Here is a 17947-nt window from a genome sequence, read left to right as displayed (position 1 = left end):
AGCTCAGCGGTGCAGGAGCCGGAGAGGAAGGCTGGCTCCGGCCTACGTCCCTGAGAGAGAGGCCCCGTGGTGACCTGCTGAGGTCACGGCTCAACAGTGGGACACAGGTAATGAACCTGAGGCTGCTCAAAGGGCAGGGTGCAGACAGGGGTCTGGAAACAGGGCTCCCAGGAGGAAAGGCAGAAAGGAAGTCCAGGAAGGAGACAGCTGGAGACGGTACCCGATCTCTGTCATCAGTTGCCTTTTGGAAGAAGGAAGGCTGATGGCTTGTTGGGGATGTGGGAGTGATAGGCCAGCACTCCCAATGGGTGAGAGCTAGAGGCATCCAACCCGGGTTCATTGCTAGGAAAAAAAAAAACAAACTTCCGTCCTAAAGAGCAAAGGGCTGTGATCAAGAGTGTTAGCATTCAAAGTTTATTCTTTTTTTTTTTTTTTAGCAGCAGAATCTTTGTAGAAATGACTACTATAGAAGCCCAATGAAAGTGCCACTGCTCTGGATGATGGAGGATGGAGAGCCGGCTTGGGACCCTGTCTACCAAGCCCCCCACCCCTCGGCAGCCCCTGAAGCTCCTCACTAGAGCCCCCACAGGGTCCCCAGAGCTCAGCGTGAAAACCTCCCCTCCTAAGAAATCCTCCTAATGGGTGACCCGCAGCCTGCTTTGCAGCTGGACGCTTTTGACGCTGGTCTCCTCCTTCCTGGGTTGGGGGTGTGAACAAAGGAGGGTCCTCTAAATCTGGTGGAAGGATGGGAATAAGATTCTGGGGTTCAACCCCGGTCAAGGCTGTGTCCACAGGTGAGGCAAAGAAGCCCCAGCTGGGGTCTTCCAGGCATCCATCACCCCCGTGACTCCAGTTTTGTGGAGGATGGCGGGATCTTCCGCGAGCAAGGGGCAATCTATTTCTGTTCCTGGGTTAATAATAGTAGAAGTAGTAGTAATAATAAAAATAATAGCTAGCATTTGTCATGTCCTTTCCTCATCCTCCCAACCACCCTTCCAAGTGGATGCTTCATAACCTTAATTTATAGAGAGGTTACGTGAGTTTTCCAAGTTTGTGTAACTGGTAGATCAGAGAACTGAACCGAGGCTATCTGGCTCCGGAGCCCATGTTCTAGGCTCCTCTATTCAAGAGAGAGAGAGGTCTCTTTTTGGGAATGGACAGGGATGTGAAAGAGGAGAAAGCTCAAAATGTAACTTATCCTATAGGCAGACCTACTGAGAGTGTGTATATCAGTGTTTCAAATATGCTGCCCACCCACAGGCGTGTCCACTCAGCCCCTCCTTGCTGGCGACCTGCTGTGTATCACACGCTCAGTTTTGCTGTTTGCTTGTTCTCATCTGGCCACAGGATAGGTTTTTATTCACACCCTCCTGCTGGACGTGCTGGGCGTGGAGAGCTATGTGCCCTCCAAATTGTGACTTTCCCGCCCCTCCCCACCCTGCCGTGCTCTGGGGTCTGGTGGGTATTTTCCTTCCTTCTGAGAAGCCAGCCGAACACCACTCCGCTCCAAAACATGGAGCCCATGGGACATGCCTGCCAAAGACCTGCCCAGGGACTTAGATCTTTCCGGGGCTGCCAATTATAAACAGATGCTCCTCCTGGGACCCACCCGGGGGCCACCCAGCTCACGTCCCTGGTGGGACCATGCGCCACAGCTGAACTCCAGCAATGAACGCCAAGGCCAAGCATTTGTGTGAGCCCCTCTGGGTGAGGAAGGCAAGGCCGGGTGGGGGAGAGGCACTCACTGTTCTTTGATCAGCAGATTTTTCTCGAGGCCCCCTGGGGCCAGTGCCACGAGACAATGCTCGTTGGCTTTTACTCTGTACCTGGCCCGTGCTGGATGCTGAGGTTAGGAGATGACGGACCCCCTGGAGGACCTCCCGAGCTTGTGGAGGAGCTTGTGTACAGATGGGCCCAGCACACTCACATCTGTGCACTAGTGCCGGAACAAACAAGGGTTAGTGTTGGCATTCAGGAACATGGGTTGTGAGTCCCACTATGCCGCTGCTTATAAGTGGTGTAACCTCGGGCAAGTCATTTCATCTGTCTGCACCTCACCTGTGGAATGGAGAGAGAAATCATACCTACTGGTGGGGTTGTGAGTATGAAAGGAGAAACCGCTTGGATGTAAAGTGTTCAATAAATGTTAGCCAGTATATAGTGGTGGTGTCATTGTAGGGATGATGGAAGGAGGAGCCAGGGAAGCTTCAGAATTGCGGGGCCATTCAAGCAGGGTTTTGCAGGATGAATAAGAGTCCACAAGTAGCCTTGGCATTTATTTTATTTTATTTATTTATTTATTTTTTGCGGTACGCGGGCCTCTCACTGTTGGGGCCTCTCCCGTTGCAGAGCACAGGCTCCGGACGCGCAGGCTCAGCGGCCATGGCTCACGGGCCCAGCCGCTCCGCGGCATGTGGGATCCTCCTGGACCGGGGCACGAACCCGTGTCCCCTGCATCGGCAGGCGGACTCTCAACCACTGCGCCGCCAGGGAAGCTCAGCCTTGGCATTTAAAACAGAGAAAAACAGTCTGTGCTGGGCACTAGGTAGGGTCACAGTGAACCCAGGATGGGTGAGATTTAGTTCCTGCCCTCCAGGAGACAGTATGTAGATGTGAAACGGTGAGACGGCACACACAGGGCCAAGTACAGTGTGTAATGAGTGAGTGTAAGCTGAGAACTCTGGAGCCCCAGTGAGCTCCCTCATGCATTCGCTCAGCAGTGGGGAGGGACATGCAGATAGTCACCTCACAGTGGATGGGAGCCCTGAAGAGGCAATGCCAGGGACCTGGGGAGCAAGCCAGGGTTGGACCGGCTGTGCTGAGTTACTTGTGTGAAAACTGGCCTGTTTTGGAAACGGTCTGTGGGAAAGCTTCTATTCTGTCCTCCTTTTCGAAGGTCATAAATGATGGAACTTGTCTTTCAGAGACATTTTTCCCATATAGACAAGCACAAAGGAGCAGACCTATGATCCCATCCAAGACAAGCCCTGTTCTGTGTAGCCTGGTGACATCCACCAACTTACTACGTTTTTAGAGCTGAGATTATCCTATATGGATAACGCTGCACCCTTTTCTCCTGACCATTTTTCCATGGTGTGAACTCTCATCATTCTAATGCTGCAGAAGAGGGTATCAAGGGGCTGTGCTGTGATTTTCTCAGCTCTTCCTCTCCGTGGCAAATAATAACAGAGCAGGTGTTGAACTCTAGGTGGGTGCCAGCTTTTGCATGCTTCATCCCCACAAGACTCCATGAAGAGAGGAGATGGCTTTTCTCCTTCTGGGAGAGGGAATCATGGTGAAAAACCTCAGTTCAAATCCCACCTCTGCCGCTTGGTTGCTGTGTGACCTCAGACAAGTGGCTTAGCCTCTCTGAGTTGCAGTTTCCTTAGATATACAATGGGCATAATACAGCGACGACAGAAATGCCCCAGTTTCAACAACGTTCCCCTTTTTATTCTTTATCCCACTCACAGCGGTTTGTGTCCAGCTGTTTTTCTCATTCCTTCGCTGTCTCCCTGAGGCAGAGACCGTGTCTGTTTTGCTCTCCATTAAATCCCGCAAAGGCACAGCACCCAGCCCACTGCAGGCCCTCTGTGCGGTCCTGTCAAGGGGTTGTGGATGTTGAGGGAGATGAAGCTGAGGTCTGGGTGGGGATAAACACTGGTGTGAGGACTCAGGGGATTTGGGAGCAGAATTCTCAATGCTCAGAAAAATCCCACCATCCCTTGGGTTTCAGGGGTGCATCTGCGGAGAACAAAGGGTCCGGGTTCAACTCCTGCCGCCGCCACCCACTGAGTGCGACTTTGGGCAAGTTAACTCAGCGCCTTTGAGCCAGTGTCCTCAGCAATTAAAAGTGGCTCGTGATAGCTTTCAGCTTTGGGGGCTGCTCGGGGGTCCGGGCTCGCTGCGAGGGCAGCTCCGAGGGAGAGGAGGGCGGGACCCCGTGCCTCTGCTGGGAGGCCTGGGACGCCGGAGGTCTTCACCCCCCCTTCCCTTCTCCTCCCCGGGACAGAAGCTCGCCATTTGCCCCCCTAGGGGAGGGGAGGCCAGGGGGTGTCAAGTGCCCCTGAGCTCTTATTTTATAAACTCGGCTTAAGAGTAAATCCCGGGGCCGCTGACCCTCCCCAGCTGCTCCCTGTCCTGGGAGTTGATTAAGACGAGGCCATGTAGGGTTCCAAGGGCTCATAAATCCGCCCCCTCCCCAGGCTGCTTACCCCACGCTCCTCTCAGCCCCTTGCCTCCCGCCCACCCTGTCCTTACCCGCATTTGGGCACTGGGTGGGACTCCTGGCCTGTCAGCCGTCTGGGGTCACCCCCAGGTGACTCTGGTGAGAAGCCACCCGGACCAGCCTCTGAGCTGTACCTGCCAGGTTCCTGGTCGGTGACTCTGGGTCCCCAGAGGGGGCCGGGCAGGGCACTGGAGGAGGAGGGACAGTGGCTGTAGCAGCTCCAACTGGGCAGCTCCTAGCCAGGAAGGGCCCCCATCCCTCCACTCAGCACTCTCCCTCACCTCCCACCCCCAGTGGCTCAGTTCCTGGAAGGCTCCATCAAGGTGACCAGCCCTGGCCTCCCTGTCACCATGGAGACGCACCTGGGTCCTAAGACGGGAAGATGCCCAGCCTGGCTCCCCAGGGACTCGCCTGAGGAAATGCACAGCAGTGCAGAGGCTGCACACACACACATATACACGCGTGCAGAGAGAGACACATTCACTCACACACGCACAGAGAGAGACACACAGTGAGGCACATGCACCCTGGCCTGGGCCTCACCTCACAGCTCAGTCCTGGGTGGTTGTGAGGCTCTGGGTGAAAGTCCGGGTCTCGCCGACTCTTGGGCTAAGTAGCCTCTGTGTTGAAGGTTCTGGGACCCTCAATGGCTCAGTCAAGGAAACTGGGCTCGTCTCAGCCTCAGAGAGGCTATTTAACCACCTCCCATCCCGTCCCACCTACGGCCATGAACTTTCATTCATTCGCTCAACAAATAGCACCTGCATTGCTGGGCACTGAGGTATGAAATGAACAAGGCAGGATCAAGGCCCCCGGGAGCTCCCTGCTCAGAGGGGTGGGGTGAGGAGGACAGGAAGCAAACCCCTCACAGTGTCTGGGGAGAGGTGGGGTCTCTGAGCACAGAGCATGAGGCCAGTCCCCCAGCCCACCAGGGGCATCCTCAACAGACCCCCAAAAGGACGTGGCCAAACCTTAGCGTCCCACCTGGGTGTATATACATGGAAGACAGTGGGGCACAGCCTTCCTGTCGCCTCCCTCACCCTAGCCTCTGTTTCCCTCTCCAGGGTGTCCTTCCAGCCATGCAGACCGTGCTGGCCTTCCCTGTTCCCTGTCTGCTGGCTTTCTTGTGCTCCCAGGCACCTGGACCGCTGCGCCTTCCAACAAGCCCCTACCCCCACTTTAAGCTTCCCTTCTCTTGTCCAGAAGTTCTCAGAATCCCAGAGGCACCTCTCTCATCCTCAGCCAGGCCTTAGGAAACTCTGCAAGCCCCAGGGTCCTGTTCCCCATATGAGATGGAGGTGGGATGGGGTTAGGCAGGGAGCAGAGAATGAGAAAGGAGGCCAAGGATTTCCTTCACCTCAGACTGACATACTCAGAAATTAGATAGATGGATGATGGAGTGGGGTGAATGGATGGATGGATGAGTGGATGGATGGATGTGAGGAAGGATGGATGGACAGACAGATGGGGTGACAAGGGTGGATGGAAGCAAACTAGGCTGACAGTGACTACCAGGCAAGAGTGAGGTCTGATATGGTGGAAGATGCCTGAACAGATGTTTATCTCTTCTCCATGAAGGGAATCTCTCCAGCCTCGCCTGGAGGAACACATTCTAAGTCTGTTTTTAGTTCAACAGACAAGAAAGTGTCCCTTGGAGCCGGTCTAATTGCAGACCTTTTGCTCCTGAAGGACTTTTGTGGTCGTGGAGGGTGGCTGATGGAATTCTCCCTCGTAAAGCCTTTCCTGTATTTCAAGACTTCGATTAAAATAAATAAACTGGTTGGACAAGGTGGGGTTTTCAAACTGGACTTTCCCAGAGCTGTTTCAAGAGTTGAAAGAACACTTTTATTTTCCTTTAAGAAATATTTCGAAAGTTTTAAAAACTCTAATAAAAAAGTCAAATCCATGGGAGCCGCCAACACATTTGAGTGTCCCGCCAGCTAACCCATTTTGTGCCTTTTTTGGTTATGGGAAAGTTCTGAGATGTCAAGGTAAACAATTGATAAACGGTTATCACCAACAACTACTTATCTGCGTGACTTTTCTCCATACCGGGTCCAGAGCAAAGTACGGAAATCAGTTAGATTCTGGTCTGGCGTGACTGGAGTTAATCCCTCACTCCCACTGGAAAATGTTTGCCTTCCCAGCTCAGCCTTTCTACTCTGATTCGTTGCTTTTAGTGTAAGAAAATAGGGAGTTGGACGTGTAATTTGTTCCTTTTACTGGTTTCACACATGGGGTTCCGTGTTAGGTTTTATTTTTTAAGGAGAAATTTCATTGATAATTTTTAAAAGAAAGAGAAGAAACAAAAATAGAAACCCATTAGATTAATCTCCCAGGAGCCTTTTATCTCTTCCTTTCTCTGATTCTCTCCAGCCCCCAGCCTTTCTCCCTCTGTGCTGATTAAGCTGGGTCTCAGGATTCTTAGTTCCCCGTCACCCGACCCTGGTTCTTTTACCAACAGGGGCCTCTCTGGACCCAACGACGTACCGTACCGTGGGAAGGAGTGTCATTCTCCTGTGGGTCAAGGTTGAGAATTAGCCCGGCCTCTCTTCTGAGCCCTTTATGGCCAGCCATTCATAAATTTGTCCAACCCCCTATAAGGATTCATGTCTTGGTCCTGCCAGGGTCACTTCCGGGTGTAATGAGTCCCGCGTTTATTACCTGCGGGGTGAGGTCGTGTTTCCTTCCCCAGAGGAGCCCAGCTGCCTATCTTCCCGGCCCTCCTGCCAGACCACAGCTGGGTGGAAGGGAAGGCTTTGCTCAGCCTCCAGGCACCTCACGGTCAGAACCTCGCAGTCCATTCATCAGCGGGGCTCTAGACCTCAGTGGTGAGAAGGCCAGCTTGTTTCTAGCTCAGAGCATTCTGGAACACTACAGAAAGAGCTCTGCTACTACTTTTAACTAGGTAGGATCATTGGAATTGGGCCGACAGGAGACATCCTCCTGGAAGCATACATAAGAAAGACTTGTGAATCACGCCTCCACCAATGGGTCATAAACAGGCTCAGAAACTCTTGGTTCCCTTCAGAGTAGGCTATATATATATCCCCTTAACAGATCATATTGTGACTTTGCATACTCTCTTTGAGTGGAATCAGGGAGGCCAGTCCTGGGGCAAATTACATACTGAATTTCTGATGGCAATCATTGAATCATGATGGCTTCCTTAATGACCACATGTTCAGTACTGCTATCCTCTCCTTCCAGATCGTTCTGTGGGGCCGGACTGAGAAATGCCTGAAGGAGACGACGGAGGAGATTCGGCAGATGGGCACCGAGTGCCACTACTTCATCTGCGATGTGGGCAACCGGGAGGAGGTGTACCAGACGGCCAAAGCTGTCCGGGAGAAGGTGAGCAGCCTGCGAGGGGCCGGCCTCAGCTCTGCCAGACATTGCGGGGGAATGCTGGCCAAAGAGAACATTCTCACATGGCCTGGGAGAGAGCTTTGCTTATGGCAGAATGGCTATTTTCAGGACATCTTGGAGGGCTTTCCTATGAAGCTGGCCCAAGTTGTGTGTGCGTGTGCGTGTGCGTGTTGCAGGGGGCAGGGAGTAGGGGCATAGGTTGATTATGTAAGAGGACACTGATCACCTGTTGTCCCCTTTGGAAGTTTAAATCTTGTGAGTTTCTATCCTAGACCCTGGGGGGCAAATGTCCCATTGCCCTCTGGGAAAATCCCCGACTCCAGCCATCTATTTAGACTGAATGCATCACTGAGCTCCAAGAGAACAGAAACCACCATTAGATATCTGGCACATGGTAAATGTTAGCTATTTTTATGTAACAATAACCTCATTTATTATAGATGTGCTCTGTGCCAGGTACATTATGTACCATAAATTATTTCTTTTTTCTGCTTTTTTTTTTTTTGCCACACTGCACGGCTTGCAGGATCTTAGTTCCCTGATCGGGGATCGAACCCAGGCCCTCGGCAGTGAAAGTGCAAAGTCCTAACCACTGGACTGCCAGGGAATTCCCAGCCATAAATTATTTCTGATCCCCAGACCGACCCTGGCATGGTTATTAGCCCCATCTTACAAATCAAGACTGATGCTCAGAGAGGTGATGTGACTTCCCAAGACCAGGTCCCTCCTCTCCAAGTGCAGGCCACTGGGGCTGCCCGCCCTAACGGCCCCTTGACCCCCTCTTGCCCACAGGTGGGCGACATCACCATCCTGGTGAACAACGCCGCTGTGGTCCATGGGAAGAGCCTGATGGACAGTGACGATGATGCCCTTCTCAAGTCCCAGCACATCAACACCCTGGGCCAGTTCTGGGTAAGTTTATCCTGAGCCTGAGCCAGCCCTGGGCATGTCAGTGACATGTTCCTTCCCTCCAGGGATCCTGGGAGCTGTAGGGGAGTGGGGAGAGGCTCGCCAGGGCTTGGGCTCAGGCCAGGGGGGATGTCCTAGGATAGGGTGACCGGACAAGACGAATGACCGGCTGCTCCAGGAGGCATCTGGACTTTCTGAAATGTGGGGCTCAGTGCCCTTGGCCTGCACACCTCCCGTCCCAGGAAAGCCTGGTCGCTGGTGTAGTGTGTTGTGTCCAGGCTGGTCTGTTCTCCCTGAGGGGGGTAGTAGAAGGGCTGTTGGAAGCTGTGGCTGCTGCACACTGACCTCCCCACCCACCCTTAGACCACCAAGGCCTTCTTGCCACGGATGCTGGAGCTGCAGAACGGCCACATCGTGTGTCTCAACTCCGTGCTGGCGCTCTCTGCCATCCCCGGCGCCATCGACTACTGCACGTCCAAAGCCTCAGCCTTCGCCTTCATGGAGAGCCTGACCCTGGGGCTGCTGGACTGTCCCGGCGTCAGTGCCACCACCGTGCTGCCTTTCCACACCAGTACCGAGATGTTCCAGGGCATGAGGGTCAGGTCAGTGGCAGGGGACCCCCTCTCCGAGCCAAGTCCCTCCAGCAGATCAGATCAGGGGAAAGACTCATTACACACACAGAGAGAGCCAAAATCTTAAGATAACCCAGAACCCTTTATCTCTGGCTTTTTGGTCTCGTACCTGATTCTCCATCTGCAGGGCAGTGGGGTTCTATAGTGGTTTAGGGTCCTGCTTCGCAGGTCAGGGGGCTTATACAGAGTTCCCATGCTAAATGCATGCGATGGAATACTACCCAACTATAAAAAGGGAACCAAGTATTGGTAAATGAACAATATGGATGAATCTCAAATGTTGAGAGAAAGAAACCAGAGACATAAAAGTGCATTCTGCATGATTCCATTTGTCTGAAGTTCTACAACAGGCAAAACTGGACCGAGGTGATAGAAATCAGAACAGTGGCCACCCCAAGAGGAGTGGGGACATAGCCTGGCAGAGAGCACCAGGAAACCTTCTAGGCTTTTAGAAATGTTCTCTCTCCTTTTTTTTTTACTTGCGGTACGCGGGCCTCTCACTGTTGTGGCCTCTCCCATTGCGGAGCACAGGCTCCGGACGCGCAGGCTCAGCGGCCCTGGCTCACGGGCCCAGCCGCTCCACGGCATGTGGGATCCTCCCGGACCGGGGCACGAACCCGTGTCCCCTGCATCATCAGGTGGACTCTCAACCACTGCACCACCAGGGAAGCCCTGTTCTCTCTTCTTGATTTGAGTGGGGGTTACACAGGTAAAAATTGATCATGCTGGACACAAGATTTATGCCTTTTATTGTATGCAAATTATAGCTCAGTTTAAAGAAATACTGAAGCCCACCCACCCCTCCTCCAGACCACTTAAATCAACGGGAATGGGAACCACTGGTTTAGAGCTTGTGCTTTGGAGCCAGGCCCCTGGGGTGTGTGTGACCTTGAGCCCGATTAGTTCCCACTTCTGCCTCTGATTCTAATCTGTAGAATGGGATGATGGGAATGTCTACCCTTAGGGTTCTTAGGGATAAAATGGTGTCTAGCATGCAACACCGTATGTGCTACATAGTAAGTGCCCAGTAAATGGTGCTATGATGATGTGCGCTCGCGAAGGGGCATAGGTTATAGATAAATGAAAATGTGGCATCATCCAAAAAACTATTTTCCTTGTTTTTTGCAATGCAACATATGATAATTTTGCTTTCTAAATGATATGCATCAGCTTCTTCCAAACATGAGGATAGCGTGGAAGTGTCATTGTGAGAGTTTCCTGAGAGAGTGGAAGGCATGTAGCGTAGTGCATCCGGGTGGGAATCACTCAGAACACCTTAGTGATTATCACTGAGTCTGGTTTTGCTATCAAGAATCAAAACACCTGCTTTTGCAGACACAGATATGGAGAACAGACTTGTGGTTGCCAAGGGGGAGGCGGGGCAGGGGAGGGAAGGAATGGGAGGTTGGGATTAGCAGATGCAAACTATTATATATAAGATGCATAAACAACGAGGTCCTACTGTATAGCACAGGGAACTATATTCAGTATCCTGTGACAAACCATAATGGAAAAGAATATATATATGTGTGTGTGTGTGTGTGTGTGTGTGTGCATATGTATAACTGAGTCACTTAGCTGTACAGCAGAAATTCACACAATATTGTAAATCAACTATACTTCAATAAAATTAAAAAAAAAAAACAACTCCCTGTTTGGAATCACACCTCAGCTACTGAATGGTGGCGAAATCTTGAACCAGTTTTGTTACCACTCCGAGCTTTACTTTGCTCATCTGTCAAACAGTGAAAATAATACTTACCTCATAGGATCATTGAGAGAATCAGAAATAACACATGTAACGTATCTAGTGCAAAGCCCAGGGCATATGAGATGCTCAGTAACGAACTGCTGCTCTTATTATTTTTACTAACAATAAACATCTTCATAAGTGCATAAGTTATAAATCTTCCTAGCAGACTTCAGTCATCACAGATGTATATATTTCCACCTGACTTATATGTAAATTATCATAGGTGCTGAATTTAGAGGAGGCTGGATTAATGACTATTAATGTTCCATGTTGGTTTTTTCCCCCCATGATGTCTTGGTTTGGTTTCTTTTCATCTGGGTATACAGGAAGTGCTCAAACAATGCATATTGGATGGAAGTGCCACAGTGGCGACCCATGGTTCTAATTGGGTGCCCTGAAGTGGGCAGGACATTCACAGACCTTGCATCCCTGTGCCTCTTTCGCCTTCTGGCATAGTTTCCTCTCCATCACTTTAAGAAGGAAATCCAAGGCCTCCCCCAGATCATTTTCCCACAGTGACTCAGAATGTGGGCCCAAGCTGTGGGGGCCTAATCCCAGCTCTGTGTGACCTTGGGCAAATTACTTCGCTTTCCTGTGCCTCGGTTTCCTTGTCTGTAAGAAGGGATTGATAATGGTACCCTGGCGTCACAGGCTAGATGAGCTCCTGTGAGTGAATCAACTAGCCAGCTGGCAAGTAGTAAGCACTAGGTGAAGGTTAGTTACCTGTGGATTGCAGGTGAGCCCCGAGGGCTTGGGAGAAGAGCAGTAAAATGTTGATTGGTACCTAACCAACTCCCATTTCTTGAAAGAAGAAGAAAGGAAGGAAGGAAGAAAGAAAGGAAGGAAGGAAGGAAGGACGGAAGGGAGAGAGAGAGAGAGAGAGAGAGAAAGAAAGAAAGAAAGAAAGCAAGCAAAGCATTGGCTTCCTCTCCAACCATGCTTAGCAGCTTCCCAGGGTTGAGGGTGGGAGACATGTTTAGGGCAAAACTGATGGGTTTTCTGGCAAGATGGCCATATAGGTGGGTGCTGTTGTTTGTAAATTGCTCTTCACTGATCTTCTTTATGTTCCAGCCACACCAGACACTTTACAAACGCTTCTGCGTTTGACTCTCCACAACCCTGCGAGAGCTCTTATCCCCATTTCTCAGATGAGGAAAGTGAGGCTCTGAGAAGCAAAGTTACTCGCCCAAGACGACACAGATAGAAGTTGGCTGAGCATGCTCTTTCAAGGGGTTTGTACAGCCTCCATGGGAGTTCGTAGCTCTGCCGGTTCCCCGGGTACCCATCCCACACACCATGGAGGGAAAAGAGAAAGCCCCACCAGCGGGCTTGTGTGAGGCATCCCCTCTGTCAGGTTCTCCCGCAGGGATCTTACCAGGAAGAGCCCCCTGAGCCCACGGAGCTTGGTCTGTCCATCCTGTCTTCCCGTCCCCCCAGCAGCAGCACTGGCCCAAGTGGGGGCTGGAAACCCACACTGTCCACCGTGTCTGTGGGGCTCCAGCGTCATGAGCCGTCTCACGCGTCCATCTCCACAGGACCCTGAGGCCGGCCCTTCCAGGGTCGTGGGCATCCTGGCAGCCCGTCATGATGGCAAAGGAAGCCAAGAGTTGGGGGCGAGCTCCGTGGACTCTCTCAGGTCAACCAAACCCACGCTGGGGGCCCAGGAGTTGCCTTTTTCTCAGAGTGACATCATCCCCAGGTGACTTATCACCCTCCGTCCTCCTGGTGCTGGAGCAGCTCACCAGCCCTCTGTGGGACTGAGGTCAGAGCCAGCAGCATCAGTCCTGCACCTATAGGCCCAGGAGCGGTGGGACAAGCAGCGAGCAAAGGACAGGGGAGAGAGAGCACGGGCCTGGGGCTCCTGCGGGCCTGGGTTGAATCCGAAGTCCCCACCACCTCCCCAGAGCCTCGGCTTCCTTCTCTGGCAGTTGGAGCAAATGATGCCTGTTGATCACTCAGCACAGGCCTGGCGCTTAGGGAGCATCATCCCTGTACAGGTCTCAGGTCAGATGTCTCTGAACAGGCATGAGAAACCCCTGATGTTTGCGTACTCAGCCATTCATTCATTTATCAACCCCATGGAAACGCCCTGTAGATGTTTGAATGAATCCGTGAGTGTATCCATGAATCAGGGAATGAGTGAGTAAACCAGCAAGTGGTAGGGGAATGCCACATCGTTCAGCGTCTACCCACTCAGCAGGCATTTACTGAGCACCTACTATATCCCAGACACTGCACACAGGGCATACAGCAGGGAGCAAGACCCACCAGACTTCTGCCCTTGGGGAACTCCCAGGCTGATGGGGGAGACAGGCCATTCACAGGAAACAAGTGGACAGGCAAGGCCATTCTCGATTCAGTCAAGGCACTTAGCAGGGGGCCGAGATTAGAGGCCACTCTGAGTGGATGGGAGGAAGGAGCCAGGCTGATGGGACAGCTGAGATGGGAAAGATCTTAAGTGACAGGGTTGGCCAGGATCACTGGGGCAGGGTGAGAAGGAGGAAAGGTGAGGCCCAGCGTGGGTAGGACTGAAAGCAGAGCGGGGGGCCCCGGGAGGGCTTTAGCGGGGCAGGACGGGATGTGAGTGAGGCTTGGGGGAGCCCTCTGCAGTGCTCTGAGGATGGGTCCCAGGTGGGTGGGTGGGCTAGAAGCCCTCAGTTCTCAAGGGGAGTCTCACTGGGAGGAGTGAGAGGATGAGGAACTCCTGACACATCCCAGGCGGCAGGGAGAGTGTTCCAAACAGGTCTCAAGTCTCCCACACAGGCGAAGCCAAAGGGATGACCCTGACATGTTAGCCACAGGGGTTTTCAGCAGAAGCACTCGCTTCTCAGGGGAAATCCACGCTGTCTCTTCCTGCCTGCAGGTTCCCCAACCTCTTCCCGCCCCTGAAGCCGGAGACCGTGGCCCGGAGGACGGTGGAAGCCGTGCAGCTCAATCAGGCCCTCCTCCTCCTCCCGTGGACGATGCACGCCCTCATTATCTTGAAAAGGTATGGGGCTGGGGGAGGAAGCTCTGGGTCAGGCTCATGCTGGCCATTTCCCCTTCTCCCCGTGGACCCTGGTGGGGAAGAGGCCTCAGGCAAGAGAAAGTACCCAGGTGATTGATTAGTCATGTCTGCCTGCTGTGGGCGTGAAAATGAGAGCAGTGGCCTGTGTGCCATGGATATACTATCCTTACTAAAGAGTGGCGGTTCTCAGATTTGTTGGTCTCAAGAACCCTTTACAATCTTAAAAATTATTGAAGAACCCAAAGTGCTTTTATCTATGTGAGTTGTATCTATTGTATTAGAAATTAAAACTGAGAAAATGGGCTTCCCTGGTGGCGCAGTGGTTGAGAGTCCGCCTGCCGATGCAGGGGACACGGGTTCGTGCCCCGGTCCGGGAAGATCCCACGTGCCGCGGAGCGGCTGGGCCCGTGAGCCATGGCCGCTGAGCCTGCGCGTCCGGAGCCTGTGCTCCGCAACGGGAGAGGCCACAACAGTGAGAGGCCCACGTACAGCAAAAAAAAAAAAAAAAAAAAAAAAACTGAGAAAATATTTTATGGGATTTATACATTTATTCATTTATATATAGCAAGAAAAAATCCATTCAGTGTTAACATAAATGATATTTTTGTGAAAAGTAAATGTATTTTCCAAAAAAAAATGTAGTAAGAAGAATGGCATTATTTTATATTTTTGCAAAGCTCTTTATTATCTGAATTAATTGTAGACAAATGGATGCTCATATCTGCTTCTGATTTTAATCTGTTGATGTCACATGTCATGTAGCCTCTGGAAAACTCTACACTCATGAGAGAATGAGACTTCAAAAGTCAAATCCTATCTCAGTAATATAATAAAAATAGTTTGACCTCGCAGACAGACCCCTGAAGAGATCTCAGGTACCCCCAAGGGTTCCTGGGCCACACTCTGAGAACTGCTATTCTAGAGACTAAATCTTGGCCCTAGCCTTCAGGAAGTTCAATCTAATAGGGAAGACTGGTGGTCCAGTGGTTAAGGCTCTGTGCTTCAGCTGCAGGGGGCATGGGTTCAATCCCTGGTTGGGGAACTAGGATCCCACATGCCGTGTGGCACGGCCAAAAATAAAATAAAATAGAATAAAAATTTTTAATGAACATCAATTAATGGGGAAGACAGGGATTTCGTTGTCAAAGGCTCGGGATTCACAGAAACATCCCTGGTGGGATTTACCAGGGCAGACCACCTTGGGGGGTAGGCTTTACAGAGGAGACCATCTTCCTCCAAAATTTGCCCAGCATCACATTCCCTAGAACTTTCCAGACTCTAGGCAACAAACCATTCCCATCCCACTCCCACACTGAAGGGGCCATTGCAGGTGCCCCACTAAACACTGTTTTCATGGGCCTCTCATGCTGCAGAGAGAGCTGTGACCCTGGAGCCCGAGTGATCGTGGACTCTTGGCTCCCCTGGGCCCCCAAGCCCCAGCTGACTGAACCCCTCTGGCCTGAAAGGCCTTTTCAGGAGGTGAAGCACCCAAGTGCCTTTATCGGATGTCAAGCCCCAGGAAACCAGGTTCCCCTCTGGCTGCTGTGGACACAGTGGGCATCTGAGGAGCCACTCTAACCGCAGGCAAGAAACCTCAGGACCCGGGAACACATCAGTCCATCCCCTGTCCTCCAAACTCAAAGCCCCTTCAGTGACACAGAGTAGGGGACTCCGGGCATTCAGTTCACACCTCAGCCTCCCTCAGTCCATCCTGACTGTTGCTTTGAGATGCTACTTGGCCGCCTCTGTGAGCCTTGGAGAGCAGGGACTTGGATCCTCACTGAAGCCAAGCTGATCGTCCACCTCAGGGAGCTTCTTAGAAGCTTTTGGGGACATTCTAGAAAAAAGCTAGTTTGTCTAGAACACCTCAGCACTCTCCAAGTAAGCACCCAGCCTACCATTTTCTGTTCTATCCCCCACTACTTTCCCACAAGAAGCAGAGGCCAGCCCCTCCCCATTCCCTGCACTGCACCCCCTTTTACTTTCCTCAAGAGAAATCTTCACAGGCTCAACTCTATTTGCCACCACCCCCAGGCAGCCTTCCAGATTGCTCCAGCTGGAAGTGAGGCTTTCCCATGTTGCAACTAGAACGGGCCAGGGCCCTTCAATTTCATTCAACAGAGGAACTGAGGGCATCTCTATACTGGGCCCTGTGCTAAGTGCCAGGATCGGAGATGAAATATCTACCACAGAGGCACCCATGGGCTTGACAAGTAAACAGCAAGCACAACTCCGGGGGGTTGTTGGGGAAGCATAGAGCTATGGGGAGCCCCAGGAAAGGCCTAGGGGTGAGTCTGGGAAGTTTCCTACAAGAAGCAAGAAATTGTGTCATGCTGAAGAACAAGGCCTGAAGGTATATGCAGGTGTTTTGCTATCTGGAGGGACATAAAGGGTGAGAAGTAAAACCTGAGGTCCCAGCTGTAGGAAAACATCACTATGCAGTGGACCAAACTGGGCTGAGAATCTTGAGATGGCAGAGAGGACAGGTTTTGGTATCAAGTGTATCATGTGCACAGTGTGGCTGCTTAATAAATAATACAGGGAAAAAAAAAAGAGGAGGTGACACCCAGTACCTAACTCCTCAGCCCTACACAGTAAATATTTGTTGAATACGTGGCATTTGGAGTTAATTGATCTCTGAGATACGTATGGGTCCTAAAATGCTAAGAGTGTGGCTTTGAAAGTTTGTAACACCCACCCTTTACCTTGTAAATAGCTATTTACCTACTTACTTGAAAGCCCTTCCTCCATGGAGGGGTGGGTAGTGGTGGCTTGTCGGGGGAGCTGGTGTATGTTGGAGAGAGGGGTGGGGAGAGCTTATGGGAACCATCACGTTATTACAACCTCTTGTGTGGCTACCAGTGACCCGGCCACTGGTCTCCCCACTAACCATCTTCTCTTTTCCCTCCCCACTCCACCAGCATACTCCCACAGGCTGCCCTCGAGGAGATCCACAAATTCTCAGGAACCTACACCTGCATGAACACTTTCAAAGGGCGAACATAAAGGCAGGACGCAGAGACAGGCTCAAAAGCCACAGAACCTGAGGGGGCGTGGGCACCTGGGCACACGCCCATGTGACTGTCCCTTGACACACTTCTGCTGGATGAGCAGGACTGCTCCTCTCCTGGGGAGGAATCTGGCTCTGCCCCCAGGCCAGCCCCAGGACCTTTGCACAGGACTGACGGGTGTAACTCTGACCCCCGTGGGGAGGCAAGAAACCAGCCAGCAGCTGCCTTGACACTTTTGTACATTTCTGATTCTGTAGAGTTTATCGTTAAATTGCTTCTCAAGTCTAACCAGCCTCGGCAATGTGCATAGACTATTTCCGGGAGGGTCTGTGCCCACACGCTCCTCCTTCCCCTCCAAAATCCACTCATCCTCAGCTTGTGCAAACTGGTTGAACGGCAGGAATACAAAATAAAGAGAGATGGCTTTTGCGAATTCCTTTGTTGAAATCCTTGACCTCTGGTCCTTAGTGGGCAGTGGGGAAGGGACCAGACCCAACCACAACACCCCATCCTTTGAGAGAGAATTGGTCTGCTCAGGGGCCCCAGCTGCCTCAAGAAGGAGGCAGAGATCGGGAGAGAAACTGGAGCCCAGGCCTGGGGGTACATGGCTCCTTGCCAGCTCTGCCAGGCTCCGCCTGTTGGCCCCACCCAACAGCCATAGGTTGGGGGGGGCACTTTGCCTTCCTACATCCCTGGTAGGACCATAGTGACCTAGTCTTCAGAGACCAGCTCTCTGTCCTTCCACAGCCCCACCAGCCACCAGGCCACCAACTCAGCAGAGCAGAACCAGGCTTTATCGAGCCCCTACTGTCTACCTACCATGTGCTGGGAGCTGAGAGGGGAATGTTGCTGAGAAGCCCAAATTCAGAAGACCACCAGCACAACAAGGCCAGTGCTAAGGGGGTGCTATGGGCCCCTGGGCCAGATTTGATTGCAGGGGGTAGAAGTGAAATAGCAAAGGAGAGGGAGGTCTGGAATGGCAGAGGGGATTAACGTGGGCTCAGTCAATGGAGAAAAATGACAGCCAGGGAGATGGGG

At 52.0% G+C, this 17947-nt stretch overlaps 1 protein-coding gene across 5 annotated transcripts in view; it reads left to right on the top strand.

The window, feature by feature from the left end:
• DHRS3 (dehydrogenase/reductase 3) overlaps window positions 1-17342 on the top strand; it is a gene marked incomplete at its 5' end in the record, with an annotated part of 41825 nt that extends 24483 nt beyond the window's left edge. For 2 of the 5 annotated variants that reach the window (XM_082612614.1, XM_082612615.1), the window contains 5 exons: window positions 7439-7582; window positions 8390-8509; window positions 8870-9108; window positions 13755-13880; window positions 16820-17342. In XM_082612614.1, the coding sequence (XP_082468740.1) occupies window positions 7439-7582; window positions 8390-8509; window positions 8870-9108; window positions 13755-13880; window positions 16820-16904 (714 nt within the window). In that variant the 3' untranslated portion in view covers window positions 16905-17342. The other 3 variants (XM_082612613.1, XM_082612611.1, XM_082612612.1) reach the window with 2 other exon arrangements.
• Window positions 17343-17947: the final 605 nt, after the last annotated feature.

Source organism: Mesoplodon mirus (genome assembly GCF_964341445.2).
Source record: "Mesoplodon mirus genome assembly, chromosome: 3".
Classification (NCBI taxonomy): Eukaryota; Metazoa; Chordata; class Mammalia; order Artiodactyla; family Ziphiidae; genus Mesoplodon; species Mesoplodon mirus.
The sequence above is the reverse complement of the archived record's forward strand: the minus strand, read 5'-3'. Positions and strand labels throughout refer to the sequence as shown.